The 21,651-nt window shown below is 40.7% G+C and overlaps 1 protein-coding gene across 1 annotated transcript in view; it reads left to right on the plus strand.

The window, feature by feature from the left end:
• Positions 1-19,858, plus strand: part of SEC61A2 (SEC61 translocon subunit alpha 2) — a 20,780-nt gene extending 922 nt beyond the window's left edge. The window contains 12 exon segments of the mRNA XM_042469169.1: positions 1,474-1,541; positions 5,951-6,016; positions 7,473-7,551; positions 10,643-10,774; positions 10,899-11,008; positions 12,423-12,576; positions 14,854-15,014; positions 16,280-16,477; positions 16,585-16,647; positions 16,649-16,777; positions 16,902-16,978; positions 18,698-19,858. Coding sequence (XP_042325103.1) covers positions 1,474-1,541; positions 5,951-6,016; positions 7,473-7,551; positions 10,643-10,774; positions 10,899-11,008; positions 12,423-12,576; positions 14,854-15,014; positions 16,280-16,477; positions 16,585-16,647; positions 16,649-16,777; positions 16,902-16,978; positions 18,698-18,884 — 1,424 coding nt within the window. The 3' untranslated portion in view covers positions 18,885-19,858.
• The last annotated feature ends 1,793 nt before the right edge of the window (positions 19,859-21,651 follow it).

Here is a 21,651-nt window from a genome sequence, read left to right on the forward strand (position 1 = left end):
ATTATTATTATTATTATTATTATTATTATTATTATTATTATTATTATTATTTATATAGCACTGTAGATTTGCAGGTAGTCTCAAAGGTGTTTGAGGAAAAGATACTGGCAGATCTGTAGAGAAGATGCAGTGAGAAGCTGTCAGGAATTTGTACAAAAATGTGCTTGGAAAAGATGGGCGAAGTTTAGGAGTTTAGATGTTCTAGATCAGTGATGGTGAACCTATGGCACGCATGCCAGAGGTGGCACTCAGAGCCCTCTCTGTGGGCATATGTGCCGTTGCGCCAGCACAGAGTTTGCCAGAGTTTGTTACTAGAAACCCAGAGGGACATGGCACTTTGTAATAAATAAGTGGGTTTTGGGTTGCAGTTTGGCCACTCGGCCTCCAAAAGGTTCACTATCACTGCTCTAGATGATTATTCAATATCCTGTTACCTTACATCTTCAGTGGTACTGCATTCCCTGGATATTTCTCACCTAATGTCATACATTAGTCTTTCCCATCTTCCTCCCTGTACAACTTATGGTACATCAACACTCACCTGGCTGGACATGCTGACTGGGGCTAACTCCAAAACAACTGGAGATATCGCATAATGGCAGTTCCGGGGAATAGCGGTAGCAGCAGCAAAACTCTCTAGAGTATAGACAATAGATAATAAAAATCATTGGCAGATAGTATTTTTTTCGCCTGTATTGTTGAGCTGTATATATCGCAGCGTGCTGCCTCTTGTGCTGGTGGTTATGTGGGAAGAAGGCAGGAAAATGTGGGAGTGTAAAGTTAAACGTTCTGGACAGAGGTTTTATAATGAATGTGATAAATACATTAAATACAGTCCCTGCTGTTAACCAGAATGAGCGTCGCTGGCCATCTTCGGTGGTCAGAACAAGGCAGTGCCACTTAAGGAGTTCTTTACTTTCTTAATTATAAAGGGTGGCATCATCATTGGCATAACAGATGGACTCCTTCAGCAGGAAAACGCCAGAAACAGTTAAAAGCAACCAGAGGTAAAATGGGTGCTGGTGGCTTTATGGAAATGTGGTCGTGTTTTGTGGCACGTGGAAATAAAAGACACGGTGCTTTGATGCCTCCTGAAATAATAATAATAATTAATAATTTGTTTTATTTATATACCGCTATTCCAAAGATCATAGCGGTGAACAGCAAGTAAGCCAATTAGCACGGATCTGTATGAAAAGGAACCATCAATAAATCAGACTTTCTACACACTAGCTATAGGGTGAATTTATATTGCCTTCAGGTTAACTAAACTGTTGCATTGCCCTCAGTTTCATTTGTGAAAATGTTTTTATTACTGTAGTGAATTTATTTATTTCTGGATAGACAGACACCAATTTTCATGATAAATGGGGCTCTTTGATATTCTGTGCTTCTCGTTTCGGGTTGAGCGACTAATTTTATCGTATCGTACATTATGGATTTTCCTCTCAAATATGTCTTTTCTTTTAACAGTTAAATTTCTAGAAGTTATTAAGCCTTTTTGCGCTGTGTTGCCCGAAATCCAGAAGCCTGAAAGAAAAGTGAGTGCTCATCTTGGGGTATCTTTTGCTTGTACAAGATCAAGCACATTTTGAATAACATTGAAGATCTTTGTGGATTTACCGTACTTACCATATATACCCATGTACCAGTCAACTTCATGTATAAGTTGAGGGCTGATTTTGGGGTCAGAATCATAGATTTTGTTATGAGCCATGGATAAGTCAAGGGTAAAACTTAGGGGCACATAACAAAGGATCTAAAGGGGAAAACATCCCTTCTGTCCCTCTTCCTCCTCCTCTGGACTTCTCCCAACTACCAAACAGGTGCTGAAGGAGAAGGTTTTAACATCAGATTGAAAAGGAAAGGAAGTGGAGTTAAATGGGGTGTTTGGTGGGCAGAGAGATCTGGAGAGAGAGGAGGAGGATGGGGAGAGAAGGTTTTACCATTGGATTGAGAAGGTTAATCACCTCTTTCACACAGACTCCCTGCCTTGGCACCTCTTTCAGAAATCACTGCCGAGGCAGGGGGAGTGGGGCATCAGGCAGAGCTTCTTTCAGGACCTTTCTAAGCAGTGTTATTGTATCGGCCCGTAAATAAGTCGTCCCAGGATTTTAGGTTCAATTTTGGGGCATTATTTTTTTTACTATAGTTGAGTATATATGGTATGTGAAAAGGAGTTTCATTAACACCATGGGTTTATGAATAAACATGCTTAGCAGATTCCTGTAACTACTTGACTTTAGACTATGGGCCCATACAGATGGGCCAAAATAAAGCTGCATCGGGTCACTTTGGAGGTATGCTGTTTAAATGACACATGCATCTTTAAGAGGCCAGAAGCTGCGCTCCAGTCCTTAGAATTGGGAGCATACTTATCAAATTTGCAGATGACACCAAATTAGGAGGAATAGCTAATACTTCAGAGGACAAGATTGAAATTCAAAATGACCTAAATAGACTAGAAAGCTGGGCCAAAGCTAACAAAATGAAATTCAACACGGAGAAATGTAAGGTACTGCACTTAGGGCAGAACAATAAAATGCACAGATATAGGATGGGGGACACCTGGCTGAATGAAACTACATGTGAAAGGGATCTGGGAGTCCAAGTAGACCATAAGTTGAACATGAGTGAACAGTGCAGTGCAGCAGCTAAAAAGGCCAATGCAATTTTAGGCTGCATCAATAAAAGTATAGTGTCTAGAATAGATCAAGGGAGGTAATAGTGCCACTGTATTCTGCTCTGGTCAGGCCCCACCTGGAATACTGTGTCCAGTTCTGGGCACCACAGTTTAAAAAGGATGCTGAGAAACTGGAGCGTGTCCAAAGGAGGGCAACTAAAATGGTGAAAGGTCTGGAAACCATGCCCTATGAGGAACGACTTAGGGAGCTGGGAATGTTTAGCCTGGAGAAGAGAAGGTTAAGAGGTGATATGATAGCCCTGTTTAAATATTTGAAAGGAAGTCATATTGAGAAGGGAGCAAGCTTGTTTTCTGTTGCTCCAGAGACTAGGACCTGGAGCAATAGATGCAAGCTTCAGGAAAAGAGATTCCACCTCAACATAAGGAAGAACTTCCTGACAGTAAGGGTTGTTCGACAGTGGAACACACTCCTTCCTCGGAGTGTAGTGGAGTCTCCTTCCCTGGAGGTCTTCAAACAGAGGCTGGATGGCCATCTGTCGGGGATGCTTTGATTTGGATTTCCTGCATGGCAGGGGATTGGACTGGATGGCCCTTGTGGTCTCTTCCAACTCTATGATTCTATGATTCTTTGACTGGAGCATGGCTTTGGTGTGGCTTCTGGATTCTTAGGATGTCATTTAAACAGCATACCTCCAAAGTGACCCGAAGCAGCTTTATTTTGATCTGTAACTTTACTGACTCTGTTGCTTATTTGGGAAGTCTTCTCTTGGTGATACAGTCTGAATATTTGTAAAAGATGAATGCAACACATTCACAGACCTCTTAGAGCAACTTCTGAGAAGAAGGAAGATACAGTGACACTCTGAAGCCATTTATATTCTTCAAAAATTATGGCGGGTTACAGACGGGCAGGGGAGGACGTCTTGGAGGTGTATTTAGCTGAATGCGGAGCCTCCAGACGGCCCGCCCCGGGGGCGTGCTTCAGGTGTTGGAGCTTCCACACGGGGGGCAGTGAAGATGCCTCACCTGGGTCCGTTTCGGACCCAGAGCTTCCATACCGCCGCCTCGGAGGACGCTGCAAAAAGAGAGGCAGCTTCCTCACGGGCGGCCCAAACCGCGGCTTTTTTTTCTTTTGCCGCATGAGAAGTGCGCAGCTGCGCAGCTACAGCGCTAAGCAGCGGCAGAAAGCCTATGTGCGCATTTAAAGCGCCCAAGCCCCTTTAAACTTTTTCCCTGTGCACTCTAAAGCTAGGCAGGAGTGGTGTGAGATAGCAATGTCCAAACTCTGTCCTTCCAGGCGTTTGGACTTCATCTCCCAGAATCCTAGACCACAGGGCAAGGTGGCTGGGGATTCTGGGAGATGAAGTCCAAACGCCTGGAAGGACAGAGTTTGGAGATTGCTGGTTTGGGGACCAGTGAGCCAGGCATGGTGGGAGGAGAGAACAGGAAGGGTAGAATAGAGTAGATAGGGCTGGGAGGGAACACATGCCCTGGGAGGCGAAATGATGTCTTTAAGGGACATCATGGGACCTAGTGCCTTGTCAGTGCTCCCTGCCCCTTGATCCCAGGCCCTCTCTAGTTGCCCTTTGCCTTTGGGGGCAAGTTTAGAGGGCATCAAAAGGTCTTGGGCACATTCAAGCTCCGGGGTCTCCTCCTCCTCCTCCACCAGCACAGGCTCTGCTCTGGCTGGTTGGCCTGCCGGGACCCTGACACGCTCCCCACTGGTGGCTAGTCTGTTGGGCCTGATGCTTCCATCACTTTTAATGAAAGCATACAGCTCCTTGTAAAAGGGCGGGGGGGGGGCGCCCTTCGTAGTACTTTTTTCTTTTTTTCCTTTGCCGGCTGGCGGATGCGCAGCTGCGCAGTGCTAAAGCAGCAGCGGCAGAAAGCCTATGTGCGCATTTAAAGTGCCCAAGCCCCTTTAAACTTTCCCCCCCGCTCTGCCCAAAAACAATGGTGGTCTCCTGCCAGCTGGTGATCAGCTGGTGTTGGCATCCTTGTCCACTTGCACGTTGCCAATGTCACCAGCATCATAGATGCCTCCTCTCCTTTGGTCCCCTCGCTCCTGCTGAATCTGCAATGCGCAGCCACAGCTGTCTCCGCTTCCACCGCTGTCCCCCTGCCATCTCCCCTCACCTCCCTTGTACATATGTCAATATTTACAGTTTTAGCGTTTTTTATTGTTAGGTGAAAATGGCAGAGGAATGTGTGTAGGGGTGCACTTTAAAGTCCAAACTTTCCAAGCAGTGCATGCGTACATGTTGCTCTAGGGTTAGGGTTAGGGTTAGGGTTACGAGGCTTAAAATGCGCCGCAGCTGTGCCGCAGCTTCCACAGCTGCATGGCAGCGGACGTTGCAATTAAAGCTTGGCTGCAAACCGCGCATGTCCCGGGAACCCGACCCATTATGCGACGCAGCTGACACGGAGCTTTTAAACCGGCAACTTATATTTGCGGCGTAGCAATTCTGATGTATCGGTGCAGCAGCTTACAGACGGAGCTGTGCAGGAACGCCGCAAATCAAAAAGAAGCGGAAAAAAGCAGCACCTTTTTAATGCCGCTTCTTCCCGCGGGGGGCGTGTTCATGGCGGCATTCAGGTAAAGCCCGTCTGAAGGCTCTACCTTCATGACGTCATGAGTACATCCCTTTTTGCCCGTCTGTAACCCGCCTATGTGTTCTTTTTGAGAACTTGTATGGTCATTGTTCATTAAATGTCCCTCTTCTCCTTGTTACTTTGCTGTAGCTTAAGGGACAAAATCTAGCATATATCGGTAGCACCTAAGGCTTCAGCTGTATTTATCCCTTAGAGCAAGTTCCATTAAATTCCATCAGATGGATTTCTTAGTAGACATGCCTAGGATTGTTCTGCATCTTTCACTGAAAGTAATGGAACAAGCATTTAACTTTACTTATGATTAGGAACAGGTTCTGATGTCCATTGGTACACAGCAACAGAGTACACAAAAAGCCCTTTATTCTGTGCTACTTGTAAAATTTCTTCTGATCCAGAAGATGTACATGTTATCTCTCTGCGACTAAAGCTTGTTAATTTCTCATACTGTTGAGGTATGAAGGCTATATGCTTTCAACATGACTTTGTTTTTCTGTTATCCAAAGGGATCTAATTTTTCCTACTTTGCATTCATTGCACCCACTTCCTACATACTTCATATAATGCCAAATAGTTGAATGTAGTTTTATTTTATTGTTCATTATAGTTGTGGTGTACCCCCCATATTGCACTGAATTAAACATGATTTTAAATATGCTGTTGATAAATTCAGGTTTTCTTCATTGTGTTTTGTAGATTCAGTTCAGAGAAAAAGTTCTATGGACAGCTATCACCCTCTTCATTTTTTTAGTATGCTGCCAGGTAAATCTCAAAATAGTAGTGATTACTGTAAACTGTTGGAAATAATAAGCCATGTGGGAGATATTTCTAGATGTGGATAATTCTTCAGTTGTCGTGGAAAGCCTGTATATAAACAAGCTATAATTTTTCTTTAAAATCAAGCATAAAAACATGGATTAACCATAGAAGATAATTATATTGGTTTAAACATAATGGCCAGCATCCTGTTAGTGACATACACAGGTATAAATGGTGCTGTGTATGCAGGCAAAGTAGGAATTGTTGGTTATTGTTGTTGTTGCTTTGGTTATTGTTGTTGTTGCTTTGTTTTTTGGTAGACAAAGCACAGTGGTTGTATCCAACTGACGGTGGAAGAAGTAGAATTCCGCATGCGGAACAATTGAGCATAAAGTTGCGCATTGACATTCAAAGTGTGTGCAAATGCACATTGCGCACTGAACTACATGGTGCCAGCCATCTGTGTAGGCTTCCAATTAGAATTCAGTGTATTACATTGCTATTCACTATAGGGATTGCATAATGGAAGCAGAACATTAGTATTATTGATATACCATCTTGGTCAAAGATAAATTGAATAAATTGCTGAATGGCAAATGGATCTGATTGGTCCATTAGGTCCGTTCTGGTTGGGACTACCAAATGGATTTTGGCCATTAAGTTCTCATCTGTGTGTTTTAGAGTGGAACCTTATATTCTCTCACCTAGGAGTAAGCTCTTTCAGTTCAGTTGGGTTATTTCTGAGTAGACATTGATAGAATGGCACTGTCAAGCACTCTTGTTTTCAAGCTTTCGCCAACAGCTGTGTGATCTTGAATGGGTTAAATAAATGTATGACAATGTTGGGTATATTATACAGATAAGACTTCCTTGGGATATATGATGTGGGCATATTCAACAGTTGCCCCTTTCTAGTTGCATATATTACAGTATATTAATTTTGTATTCGAAAAATCTTGTTCATTGGAAAACGCAGACTTTCTTTTAAATTATATGGTGGAATTTAACTGATGGATATGTGTGCTTTAATTGTTGTTAAAAGACTCATACTGCAAAGCAGGAAACATTAACATTTACTTTCTGTAGCTGAATGATTAAAGATGTTACTGCACGTATGCTACAGATGTCAAGTTCAAGAAAATGTGTGTGTTTTGGGGGAATATGGTCAGCTTATATTAATGTCTATGCCTTGCTTCTGTCCATGGCCTATAAACCCATTCTTTTTTCTTTCATATTTTTGTTTACTCTTCTTTTTTCACCTTGTTTTCTAAATATACTTCTAAAAATGCAGCAAAATTTGCTGTACAATTTGAGACAATTGCCTTTCCTTGAATACTCTCAATCTAAAATTGCTCTTTTAAGAGGGGGGATGCTACAGTATTCTGTTCAACAGATGAATGATCGTTTTTTATCTTCACTCTGCCTTTTTTCATGCATAATGTCACGATGCATTTTGCAGATACCATTGTTTGGAATAATGTCATCAGATTCTGCAGACCCTTTTTACTGGATGAGAGTTATCCTTGCATCAAATAGAGGTCAGTATTCCAGCTACTTCCTCGATGCCTTTTCTTTGCCATTGGTTGACAGTTTAGATTTACTTCTGGATAAAATAGTTGGGATAACATTGTTGGATAAGATGGGCAATGGTAAGTGCTAATTTGATCTTTGTTCTTGTGATCTTCAGTACTGATGTGCTTAAATATACACACTAGGGCTTGAAAAGTACTTTGTGGACTGGCAAATATTTTGACAGGTAAAATGTTAGGAGAAGAGCTCTTATCATCAGGGAAGATGTCTTAAGGACCTGATTAACTGAGGCCTCTGTTAAAAAAGTCATCCTTGGATCCCACAATAATGAATAACTATTGGCCAGTGTCTAGCCTACCATTTCTGGGCAAGGTTTTGGAACATGTGGTTTCTCAACTCCACGGGTTTCTGGATGAAACAGATTATCTAGATCCATTTCAATCTGGATTCAGACCTGGCTATGGAACAGAGACAGCCTTGATCACCTTGGTGGATGACCTACAAAGGGAACTGGACAGGGGGAGTGTGTCCCTGTTGGTTCTCCTGGACTTCTCAGTGGCTTTCGATACCATCAAACATGGTATCCTTCTGGACCGCCTCTCTGGGATGGGGCTTGGAGGTACTGTTCTACAGTGGCTCCATTCTTTCCTGGAGGGGCAAACCCAGAAGGTGCTGCTAGGGGACTCCTGTTTGACCCCCTGGCCATTGACTTGTGGGGTCCCTCAGGGTTCTGTGTTGTCCCCTATGAGGTTTAACATATACATGAAACCACTGGGAGGGGTTGTCCGGAGTTTTCAATCTGCATCAATATGCAGATGACACTCAACTCTACTACTCCATCCCACCTCAATCCAAGGAGGCTGTCCTGGTCCTAAACCAATGTCTGTCTTCAGTAATGGACTGGATGAGGGCAAACAAGTTGAAACTTAATCCAGACAAGACAGACGTGCTCCTGGTCAGTCGGATAGGGCTGCCTTTGAAAAGTATTCAGAAAATTCAGTTTGTTTAAATAACTGTTGCCAGGCTGTTAACGGGCAGATTACAGAGACCATACAACACCCCTGTTGAAACAGCTTCATTGGCTGCCAGTTTGTTTCTGGGCACAATTTAAGGTGCTGGTTATTACCTATAAAGCCCTATATGGCTCAGGTCCACACTATTTGGCAGACCGTTTCTCCTGGTATGAACTGATTGTACTGTTTTTAATGCTGTGAAGCTGCTCTGAGTCCCAGTCCTGGGAAAAGAGCGGGATACAAATAATAATTAAACTGGGCAAGTGTTTCTCAAAATGCAATCATGAAGCAAGAGGTATAAGTGATTTATTGTAGCTCATCCACACAGCCTCGTAGTAAGCCATGCTGCATGCTATGTTATGTTTCCCAGGTGTTAGTTTGTATTGATTGTCCTATCCGTTTTTTTTTTTAAACTTGCAATTTAATTTTGATATGGGGTAGAAGACTATGAGAAAAGGTATTTCTTATTACATGTATTACCTGGATGACAACATTCTCCCTTATATATCCATTCAGTCCTTAAGGTCTTTTGGAGGGGCTCTCTTGGTGTTGCCACAGGTTCTTGAGGTTCACACTACTGACATTTGGTGTTGTGCATTCACATCATGGCAGCCACTTTCTAGACTACCTTTCCTCAGAAATGTGAAATGTCCAAATATTCTTAGTCCGAAAAACCCACAAAAAACTATGGATGCTGGCCATGAAAGCCTTCGATTTCACATTCCTAGTTTTAGTTTGTATGTTGAAATGTTGTATGTTAGTCTGTCACAGCTCCATCCTATGTAATCCTGGGATTTGTAGTATGCTGTGGCACCAGGGCTCTCTGACAGAGAACGCTAAACATCTCACAAAACTACAAACCCCAGAATTCCAAAGCATTGAGCCATGGAAGTTAAAGGGGTGTCAAACTGCATTGATTCTGCTGTGCTGATGCAGCCATAGTTAATGTTAAACAGGGATTAAAATAATTATGGTTTCAGTTTCTGGTTTGAGAATCAAAAATGTTTACTAGTAGTTATTTTTACATGTTTCAAGCATTTTAATTTCTTTTTCAACATCCAGGGGAAAAGAAATGTTCTACACTGGTTGTGGCAGAAGATAGGAAAATTGCTGTGTATTGAATGAAAGTGTAGGTCCATTTAGTCCAGTAGTGTCAACTCTTGACTGGCAATAGCCCTCCAGGGTTTGGACAGGATTCTTTCCTAGTCCTCCCTGCAGATCCTGGTGTACTCTGGTGATCTCCTATCCAAGTACTAACCAGTTCTGTTTCTGCTTATCTTTTGAAATCAGAAGAAATTGGGTGTGCTATGGTGGCACCTGATAGAAGCCCTCCCATTGGTGAAATCCTTTTTGGCAACCAAGCTACATAACATCTGATTCAGACTTTAGTGGATTTGTACATTGATTTTCCTAAGACCTAGAAGTCTTTCATACCTTTATAGGAATTGTAAAGTGGCATTGTGTTTCTTAACCATTTTTTAGGTCAGGAACCTGAGACTGAGAAGGGAAACTTCAGGCTGAAAGATGGAAGCTCATGACTGAACTGAATTTTGAACATTTGATTTTTTTTTCTCCCCCTTTCTCTCCCTCTCCCAATCACTCTCTGGAGACCAGGGTTCAATTCCCAGCTCAGACATGAAACCCACTGGGTGACCTTGGGCAAATCACATGCTCTCAGCTTCAGAGGAAGGCAATGGCAAACCTCCTCTGAACACGTCTTGCCAAGAAAACCTCAGGATAGGGTCACCTTAGGTTTGCCATAAGTCAGAAATGACTTGACGGCACACAACAACAACAAACATTTATGCACACTTCAAATGTGTGCAAAACAAATTAGAAACTGTTATTAATATTATTTGCGAAAATATATAGCAACCTTACTAATATAACAAGCACATTTGATGCAGTGTTTAAAGCCAAGTACTGTGCCTAAATATATGAGCAAGAATATTAGACTTCTGTAGAATGTCCCAGTGGGAAAATATACAGAGAATTGGCAATGGCATTGTGGATAAGAACTCTTTGTATAATTTAATACTGCTGTTAAAAGTTTGATATTCTTTTCTTGCTCTCCTTTCTTTTTTAGGCACTTTAATGGAATTGGGCATCTCCCCCATTGTGACATCTGGCTTGATTATGCAGCTGCTGGCTGGAGCCAAGATCATTGAAGTTGGTGATACACCAAAAGACAGAGCCTTATTCAATGGAGCTCAAAAGTGTGAGCATTAATTACTGTGCCATAATTGAATCTTTTCTTCTACTTAGTTAATACAGGATGTCACCACCTTATTTGGTCACATAAGCTGGGGGTATTATTATTGTTGTCGTTGTTATTGTTACAGTGTTTGGAATGATTATCACTATTGGACAAGCAATTGTGTATGTAATGACTGGAATGTACGGAGATCCTGCAGAAATGGGAGCAGGAATCTGTCTTCTGATCATAATCCAGGTATGCCTGTAACTACTATTAAGTATAGTTACCACTTACTTCTACAAAGTGCAGAATAAGGTGTTGATATTGCTTTCTCCATTCTTTGTGAGAAATCCAACTAATGCTGTCCACTAATAAAAGGCTTCTGTTAGCTAAACAAAGAGAGGGGTGCGTTTCAGCAATTTCTCTATGTACCCCATCCTGCAACCTGCTTCAGAAGATCCAAACATTTTCTAGAGTTAATGGGGGGGATGTGAGATTATAGAAGGTTGAGTCCTAAACTGGGGAAAAGGTGGGGGGATGATGATTATGATACCTACAAACCATATCCTGCCTGTTTCATTAGTAGAAGTCTTTCATTGGTAGAAGCCATCACCTGTCTTTTTGTTTCAGTCTCATGCAAGTAATGGATGTTAGTGTAGTTACTTAGAGCTGTTGGCTTTGGCAACAGACATCTATGGGTGTGCCATAACTTTGACTTCTGGCCTAATAATGGCTTTTCTTCTAGAATTAATTTGACAAAAGAAAGAAAGAAAGAAAGAAAGAAAGGAGAAAAAGTAGTTAATAGCCATAGTACAAAATTTAAAGTATTTCATATTAATTTTCCTGCAATCCTTGAAACAGCCATGCAATGTTGGTCACTGTTACTACAGTGATAATACAGCTGGAGACTGAAAGAAGATGTTTTGTTGAAGACAGTTACATGGGAAGCTCGTGCCATGAGATTTCAACTGATAGTTTCCTTACTTATTTGCAGCTCAGCCTTGCACACTAGTACAGAACTGAGTTAATACTCTGGCAAACCAATGTGTAAAAGTGAGGATTATTAAGACATCAATTATTACAAGATTCCAAGACCACACTGTTCCCTAAGTACAAATGCCTCTAGTTTATATTTAACACATCAAACAGAGAATTCAAAGACACTGTGTGGGGAACATTTGGCTCTTCAATCATTTTGGATTTCAGCTCCAAGAAGCCTGAGTCAGCATAGAAAACAGATGTGGGATTATGGAAGTTTTAATCCAAAGTATTTGGTGAGCCAAATGTATCCCACTGCAGATGTTCCACTCAACTAACCAATGACATATAGAGCTTTGTTTGAAAGTAAGATAGTATTTGTCTACACTCACTAAAAGTCTGTATTTGATGGACAATAATCTCCGCTAGCAATAGTCACCTGGCTTATGATTTGGTAGAGTTGTAAAATTGTTTTTGTGTGTCTGCACTAATAATGGGACCACACTGTGCCTTTTTAGAAAATTAAATGTCTTATATTTTCAGAGAGAACTTTTGAGTTTGATAGTAACACTTTTATTGCTAATGGAAAAGTAATTGAAAAGGCAGTTACATTGCAGTTTAAACATGTCCTATTAATATGGCTTTTTTTAAAATGCAAAATCATGGACCCTTTGGATTTTCCTTTCTACAGTTATTTGTTGCTGGCTTGATAGTGTTGTTGCTAGATGAGTTGCTACAAAAAGGTTATGGCTTGGGTTCCGGGATTTCTCTCTTTATTGCTACAAACATCTGTGAAACCATTGTCTGGAAGGCCTTTAGCCCTACTACCATTAACACTGGCCGAGGTATAGTACAATTTAACAGCTAATTTTTGACCAGATGCATGCTTGTGTAAGCTGCTTTGTGATGAATTAGTATAATGAGTGACCAAGAGCCTAAAATGTGATACACTGAAAGGTTCTCAGACTGCTTTTAATTGAGAGGTGGAAGAAATGCAGCCTGTGGGTCACATAGGGCCTCCCAAGGGCATTTTTGAGACCTTCAGAGGCCTCTTAGCTCCCCAAATATTTTGAAAATGCTTTTGAATCTTTACTGACAACCCATGGCGGGCATGAAGGGGACTTTCATTATGTTTTGGAGCCCATCCTGGGCAGTTTTAGAAAGTACACCTGGTTTTTAGTATTGTTTTTTAAAGAAGAAAAAATGTCCCCTATCCCTGGCATTTTCTCATTCCTATTCTAAATCAAATCAAGCCATATTTTCTGAGCAAATGGCAGAGCGTTTGCGTATTCCTTTCTAAATTGTCAGGATAGCATAATATATTTTTATTTTATTTTTTTTGTAACGAGAAGCAATAAAATGTCATAGGTTATTTTGTGTGAACTTTATTATGGTGCTATGTTTTGGGAAGCTCTGTCAGGGTAGGAGGCTGCACATTCACAAGAATCAATGCAGAAGATCTCTGCACATGTAAGGGGAGCCTTACTGGACTAAAGGAACCTGACTTTATCACACATTTTGGCAGTCCAGATAGGAAACACCTCCGCCAGTATCTAGAATTGTCGTAGATTATGATAATGCCAAATGGAAATACTGTGGCACAGTTGCTCTTCACTGTTAAAACAGAATAATCCTATAGTTGTGGCATCACTGTGTCAAAAGTATGCTTTGTTGATAGCATTACAGTACAGAAATATTAACTTTATTTATTTTAGCCTCTCAAGTTTCAGCTGCAGAGTCGTTGGCTACCTGTAGAGAAGCAATGCCCCTTTTATGCTGAGAGTTTAGCAGCTAGCATAATTTTTAAAACCTAAAGGTGCAATCCTTCCATCAGTTATGCATAGGTAAGTCCCATTGGCCTCAGTGGGAATCATACACAAATCATTAGAGCAGGATTGGAATCCCACTTCTTTAACCTTTTATCTCTGATTAAATTTGCCTTTTCTGGTTTCTGATTTTTAAAAATTTCCTTGAATATGCTTTTGCTACTGTGCCACACTATTTTCTCTATTTCTCTGCTTTCTCTCTCTGTATATACGTGTGCTTCTCAAATTTCTGATATCTGAAGCAGACTCTTCAGTTAATTAAATTAGAGACACATTTCAGTCTTGCATCCTAAAATGTTTGTTATGAAAGTGTGTAAGAATAAGAATTACCTGTACTTGGAGGGACCATCACAACCATTCTGAGTCACCATTTGGAAGGTGCCTTATACTCAGTTGGAGATTAGGGCAAGGCAGGAGTTTCAGTGGAGTCACCTATGAGTGTAGGTAGTTATCTTGTTGAAGGTAAATGTATGATCATTTATACTTGGTGCTGAGGGTCAGCAGAATTACCCACCCCTTTTGGAAGCTGGAACAAGGCAATGCCAAAACAGTTAATCATCCTGTGAATGATTTAATTAACTTGCATCATGTTGGAAATTAATATCTCACACTGGAAAGAATTTACATTGGGGTGAGAATTGTGTGGCAATTGCCCCCAATCGATGCTTAGCAAGAAAAATTACTCTAAAACTAGCCATTCATTCTTTTAGAAGCCTCCAGGAGGCACAATTGGCCCTTTAAAGGCTGCCCCCCCCCCCAGTATGTTTTGAGTTTGAAATAACTTTTTAAAATGAAAATAAAAATAAACAGAAGTGACCTTTCAGTCCTTTTCACCCTTGAAAGTAGGAGAGAGTCCAGGATGTGAATGAGATATAGTCACTCGCCAGCTGTTAAGCCCTGATTTAGATAAGCATAACTTGATTTATTAATCTGAAATATAAAAAAAATTGCTTTGATTGTGATTTCCTGCATGGCAGGGGGTTGGACTGGATGGCCCTTGTGGTCTCTTCCAGCTCTACGATTCTATGATTCTATCTTGTACTTTGACATCTTGCTTTATAAAACAGTAACATGACTTCATAGTTGAAATGTTAAAATCCCTGTAAAAGTTTAGCACAACTTATTTTATTCATAAGTTGTCCTTCTTATCGTTTCATTATAACATTCCATTCACTACCTTCTTTCTCGTGTACAAATTCCATATCCTTTATATGTTCATAGTGAACGCATTATTAAGCTGGTGCTGCGCATGTGTCCTAGAGATAGGTTAATTTTTGTTCCTTTTGGTGCTTACAGGAACTGAGTTTGAGGGAGCAGTCATTGCTCTGTTCCATCTTTTGGCTACACGAACGGACAAAATCCGGGCTTTGCGCGAAGCTTTCTACCGTCAGAACTTACCTAACCTCATGAATTTGATTGCTACAGTATTCGTATTTGCTGTGGTGATATATTTTCAGGTAAGTGAAGTCTGCAGTATACATTTTTGCATTTTTAATGTGATGACATGACTGCAAGCTAAATAGTTTTAACAAACAAAAGAACTAGGAGATCTCTCACCCTCTACAAGAACTTCAGCTCTTAGTGAAACAATATCAGTGCAAGTAGTGTTACTGAAGGAACATGGTAGTTTAGCAGTTAAGATGCTGACTCTGATGTTCCAGATCCAAGCGCTGTGACAGAGTGAGCTTTTCTCAATAGTTGCAGTTTCTGCCAACCTTGCAATTCGAAAGCATGTAAAACTGCAAGTAGATAAATAGGTACCACCTCAGTGGGAAGTTAACAGCATGCTGGCCACATGTCTTTGACAACTCTGACTCCCTTGGCTAAGTAACAGAGAATATCACCATCCCCTACAGTCGAACACGGCTTGACAATCTTGTCAAGGGGAAGCTTTACCTTAGTGTAACTGACCTTTGGTTCAATTAAACCTGTACCAGAGATAAGACTTACAGTTTGGTATGGCACCACTGCAGCACTAAAGAAACTTGCTATATGCAGGTGTATGGGATGGCTAACAATTATATCTGTACATTTTCTTTTGATTGGCAGTGATCCTGCCAGGCACTATAAAATAATAATAATGATTAGATGCAAAAGGTTAAAGTCGTTGAAATGATAAACAGGATTGGACTAGCTGACCATTGAGGCCTTTTTGAAGTCTGGGATTTTTGTGGTGATGGTGAAGGCAGCCTCTCAGAGTGAGTGGCTGCAGTTCCCTAATGTCAGAGAGGGATGAGGAAAGCAGAATACTCCTTGCTATTGTCTGAACTGTGTGGATTCTAGATTGCAGCAGGGGGAAAGAGGAAAGAGAAGTAGAATTAGGCATCTAGAAAAGCAGATGCCTAAGGGTAGGTCAAAAGAAATAGCTAACACAGTAATATTTATCTTTGCGATGAAGGTTGACCCAGGGGAGTGGGGGAGAGCAAGAATGATTGAATTCAAGACAAGGAATTCAAGAGTGGATGGGAAGAAAGAGTAGCCAAACAGAATAATCCAGACTTTTGCTTCTGATACTTACAGCTGCTTTCGTTTGACCTGAAAAACATTTTGCTAGATCTCAGAATCATAGATCACTAGTTTTGTTTAACTGTAATAGGCAAATAAAGAATTGGAACCAAAGTCCTAACCTATTTGCCTATTTTTATGACTTTTAATGAAAGCATGTCTGGTTTTCCTAAACTATAGCAATGTTTTCCCCTCCACCTCTTTCTCCTTCTCCCAGGGATTTCGTGTTGATCTCCCCATCAAGTCTGCTCGGTACCGTGGACAATACAGCAGTTATCCTATCAAACTCTTCTATACCTCCAACATACCCATTATTCTTCAGTCTGCCTTAGTCTCCAACCTTTATGTCATTTCTCAGATGTTGTCTGTACGGTTTAGTGGCAACTTCTTGGTAAACCTACTTGGGCAGTGGGCAGTAAGTATTACATTTATTCCAAAAATATTGCCCTTACAAATAGGAACGTTTTAGCTTTTAGTCTGTGAAAGGCACAAATGCTAGCATGTTTACTGTTTTTTCTCTAGGATGTTAGTGGTGGTGGTCCAGCCCGTTCCTACCCTGTTGGAGGCCTCTGTTATTATCTTTCCCCCCCCAGAATCTATGGGTGCTATCTTTGAAGATCCAGTCCATGTGATTGTTTATATTATATTTATGTTGGGGTCCTGTGCGTTTTTCTCCAAGACGTGGATTGAGGTGTCTGGATCATCAGCAAAAGATGTAAGTGATTTTCTTCACTGTTTTCCATACTTGTGTGGCTGCATGCCTTGCACAAGGCTAGCTTCTAATTATCGGTTGATTATGAAAAACATGACAGCCATCTGATCCACATGTGTTCCTGCAGGTTGCCAAGCAACTGAAAGAACAGCAAATGGTGATGAGAGGCCACCGAGATACATCCATGGTTCATGAGTTAAACAGGTAAGACATGTGCAAGTGTCTTAAGTTAAGCTCTTCCTTGTTGCATTCACATCCCTGAAAGAATTCTAAACCAAATCTGATGCTTTGTGCAAAATTACTAGCTGTTTTGTATGAAAAGGTAGCAAAATCTCTTCTCATACTTGTGGGAAAAGCCCAGGTATATTGTTGCCTAAAACAGAGCAGAAAATGATACCCTATCTACTCAAGACAAGGTACATAGTACTTAAAGCAAGCCAAGTTATTTTTATCAAACAAGGCAGAAAATCCCACAGGGACCTTTCCCACATCTGAGGCAATAAAAAAGCAATAACAAATTAAGTAACAAATTGCTGTTCTTTCACGACACCCCAAATCTACTCCCTAGAGCAGCCACTTGACTTCATTGGATGTAGGGTCACTATATTGTTTACCCGCCATTTATCATAATTTGCTATCATCCTCTTTTGATCAAGCATATATCTTCTGGGAGATTTTAAAACCCAATTCCAAAGTGATTCTCTTCCCTAAGTGTTTTGGAAAACAGAAACCATGCAGCCAAGCATCTTGCACTATGGCAGATTATGATACCAAGTACCATGGCAGATTATGAAATTCCTGCTCCTTCCTGTTGGCAATCCTTTCCTACAAAAACAGCATAGGGGCTCATCAAAAACACCTTATAAAGTACCTATAGGCTTAGCTCTTGCTGTAAAAGAAGCAAGAGACGAGCATATTTTTTTTACATTGCAAAGGGAGTTCTTGCCATCCTGACTTTAACAATGTTTAAAAACACAGCCCTGCTGAATCAGATTTAGGGACCATTGTCCTGTTTCTTGCATTGACCAGTGTGGGATACTTGCTAATGAATATTTAAATATTACCTGAGCCTCACAGTGCTCCCTCCATGGTTCATTCTCTCTGGCTTTGCTTCGCAAACGAAGATTCAGGAAGGACTCATCCCGCGCTTTGTACAAGCGCATTGGTGACTAAAAAGGCCAATCCGGGACAAACAGGTCTGGTTGCAGAAAGCACAGCGGAAAGTCTCCTTGGGTGATGTTTCCGGGTTGTGGTTCTTTCTGCGTTGTTGTTTCTCTTTGAGACTCGTTCGCCATGGTTCATTACAGAAGCAAAAAATGAGGGACCATTTAAGATTATAATTTTAAATTCATACAAGTTTGTCATGGGACTCTTTGGGTCAGTCTTGTGAGGAAACCTTTTCAAGGTTGAAGGTTCATCTCTTTACCTGTTCAGCTTCCTTCTGTAGCAAGAGTGGGGAACCTTTGGCTTGCCAGATATTTTTATATGCAGCTGCTATCCAGTCCACCCAGCATGGCAAAGGATAAGGGATTATGGGAGTTGTCACTTATGGAGAGTGAAGGATTTTTCTCCTTTCTCTTTCATGGGAGGAACTTCCAAAACTATTTGTGAGTATTCTCTGCCTAGGAAATCCCTATGAAATTCATGAAGCTGCCATATATCAACAGGCGACTCAAGGGCACACACTCACAAATAAACTTAACACTTAGGGGACGAAAGTAATTAAAATGAGATGGTTACAACTTTGATTTTTGTCAGTTGCTGGTAGACCAAGAAAGAATTTTTCATCTGCAGTTAAATGTTGTTTAGTTATGTTTTCATTTCTTATATTATGGCAAATAGCCTGCAGAATTAGTTCTGTTTAAAGATTAATTGATTGAAGTGGACTGGCATAAGATTAAAAATCATTATCTCCTCATTTAGGTACATCCCAACAGCAGCTGCATTTGGAGGTTTGTGCATTGGTGCCCTCTCCGTCTTAGCTGACTTCCTCGGAGCCATTGGCTCAGGCACTGGGATTCTGCTTGCCGTCACTATTATTTATCAATATTTTGAAATATTTGTCAAAGAACAGGCAGAGGTTGGAGGAGTTGGTGCTTTATTTTTCTAAATGTCCAAATATTATGTGGTTTGTGAAAAAGGGAACTACATTTTGACACCATGCAACCTTTTAGTCCAATGATGCCATTTTTTTTCTTTATAAAAGTGCTACATGCCCCATTTTTCATAATGGGCATCACACAATGCCTACATGCAGCTTCTGTACCAGCTGCCTTAAGAATCAAAGTTTACATTGTCTTAGTTTTAAAAAATAGAAAAATCTTATCTAGTGCTGCCTGTAATGCTGGAAACCAATGCATCCACCTTCCTCATGAAACACTGCAGTGGAAATGGTTAAATGATGCCTATGTTGTTACCAATCAGAACTTTGCACACTGTACAGTGATATTTAAATATACCTACATACAGTGGCAAGAGAAAGCCACCACAAAGGGGTTCTTAGTTGCCCCATGGATGAATCCTTAAGCTCATTTCAAAGAAGTACACAAGTTTCCCCTCTGAACTCTGTATTTTAAAAGAATTACTTTTATATGTTTAAAAAAAGAAAGATATAGAATCATCCCTGTCCTTCAGTTTTCTGATGAATGTTTGGTATCTAGTGCCTTTGTGGTGTTACCTTGGCTTCAAATCCAGGCTTTGAAGCCAAGAGACAGGGAAAGCATATTAGCCAACTTACATGCCAACTTGATATACAGAAGCCCATGGTAAGGGGAGGGCTAGGTATCCCTATTCAAGATCTCTTCTATCCTATGGCATCCAACTAAGTACTGTCTTGTCTTATTATAGGCAGTGAGTCTCACTGCAACCCATGCTCTTTTTTAGCCCATGTGCTGCTGTGACTTCACCTCCACTATTTTCCTCTGAATTAGATAAAGCCAAGGTGTAGGTCTTAAAGCAGCATCATTTGTAAAAGAGGAGAGAAATGAGCAAGTCATACTGGAGAACAACAGTGCTATCCTGTCATGCTTTTTGACAGCAATGTTACAAGTGTAAACATTAGACAATAAACTTATTTAATTAAAATGTTGGCTTTGTTTACATAATGCTTAAGTCTGCTACTGAATTAAAATGGGCTTAGTTTTGGCTGGATTATGATCTCTACCATGGGTGAACAATTCCTAAGCATAGGGGAGCCTTCTTGCCATCTGTTGGGGATAACACTTGCTGCCACATCTGCAAAATACCCTACAGTTTCCCTTTCATATCAAGGTACAGCATCCATGTGTGCCCTGTTTACAAGTAGAGCCAGGAATGCAGTTCCATTAAAGCATATAGAAAATGCTTTAAAAAAAACAAACAAACAGAATCACACTGCCAGTTTGATTCTAGGACTGATTTTTCTAGTAAACAATGTGTAAATAGTGTATTTCAAAGGGAGAAAAAAGTTTTTCCTGCCACCAGTGGCAAATTGACACACAGGTTTTCAAGACTTAATTCCAGCTATATACAAAGTACTTTTAGAATGACCTTTATTCTGCAGTTAATACCAGCTTCCCTTCATGCATAAAAAACTGGGATGGAGTTCACACACAACAATTGGTATTTCAGTAACTTTTTTATTTTGTATTAATTTGGGGAAATAGCCATGGGACATGACAATGGTATAATATTTTGAAGATGATTGAGTATAATTTTAGTCCAAGTCTAGCTATTAAAAAAATAGCTGTCAGTCGGATTAAGTTATCAAGTAAACATTTCCAGAAATATAAGGGTTGTTTTTAGAATCCACTGCTCAAATTCATGTACACAATCAGATACATGCCTACACTTAATATGGAAGTGAGGTGCAAGAGCTTTTCGTCTTTCAAACTAAACTTTTATGCACATTCTACATAGGCACTTAGAAATCATACTGAGGCCTAGTGTAGAACTGGGATGTTAGTATAATAATTCCACAGTACTTGAAACTGTTCAAAGTACAGTGGTACCTCGGGATACGAATTACCCAGGTTACGAATTTTTCGGGATACGAATAAATCCCATAGGGATTTATTGTTTCGGGTTACGAAGGTTTTTTTGGGTTACGAAAAAACCCTGGCGCTGTTTTAAATGGAGCCGCGGCAGAGCCGCGGCTTTTTTTCCATTAGCGCCTATGGCAATTCGGCTTACGAAGGTTTTTCGGGTTACGAAATTAGCCGCGGAACGAATTAATTTCGTAACCCGAGGTACCACTGTACTTACATATAACCTCACTACCTTTTTCAACATCTTTGTAAAAGGAATGGGGAGCCTTTAGATCTCTAGATAGGTAAAGTACTACTGCTTCCATCACACTATCACATCCCAGAGTTGATGGGAATTAAGTATCTGAAGGGACAGAGGCCTGTTACAGACTGCCAAAATAAAGCTGCTGTGGGTCTCTTTGGAGGTATGCTGTTTAAATGATGCATGCAACCTAAGAATCCGGAAGCTGCACCAAAGCTGCACTCCAGTGCTTAGGAATGGAGTGTGGCTTTGGTGCGACCTCCGTACCCTTAGGGCCCATGCATCATTTAAATAGCATATCTCCAAAGAGACCCAAATCAGCTTTATTTTGATAGTCTGTAACAGGCCATAGTTTCCCTTGCCTTGCTGTGACATTAGGGCTGGGTTATTCCTTACTGCAATGGAAGAGCAAGAGTGCTTGCAGCTGAAGTGCAATTTGATGTAGGGAATTTAATTCCTGGTTCAGAGCTCAAGCTCTAAATAGATGCATTAGCTCCACTCTTAAAGGGCTGTTATACTTTGCCATTTACCTAAACAAAATATTTTAATAGGAAACTGTGATGGCAATAGTGCTAGCTCAACCTGAGCACCTTCAGGAGACCTGCCAAGTA

The sequence above is a fragment of the Sceloporus undulatus genome, chromosome 5 (assembly GCF_019175285.1).
Source record: "Sceloporus undulatus isolate JIND9_A2432 ecotype Alabama chromosome 5, SceUnd_v1.1, whole genome shotgun sequence".
In the NCBI taxonomy this organism is placed as follows: domain Eukaryota; kingdom Metazoa; phylum Chordata; class Lepidosauria; order Squamata; family Phrynosomatidae; genus Sceloporus; species Sceloporus undulatus.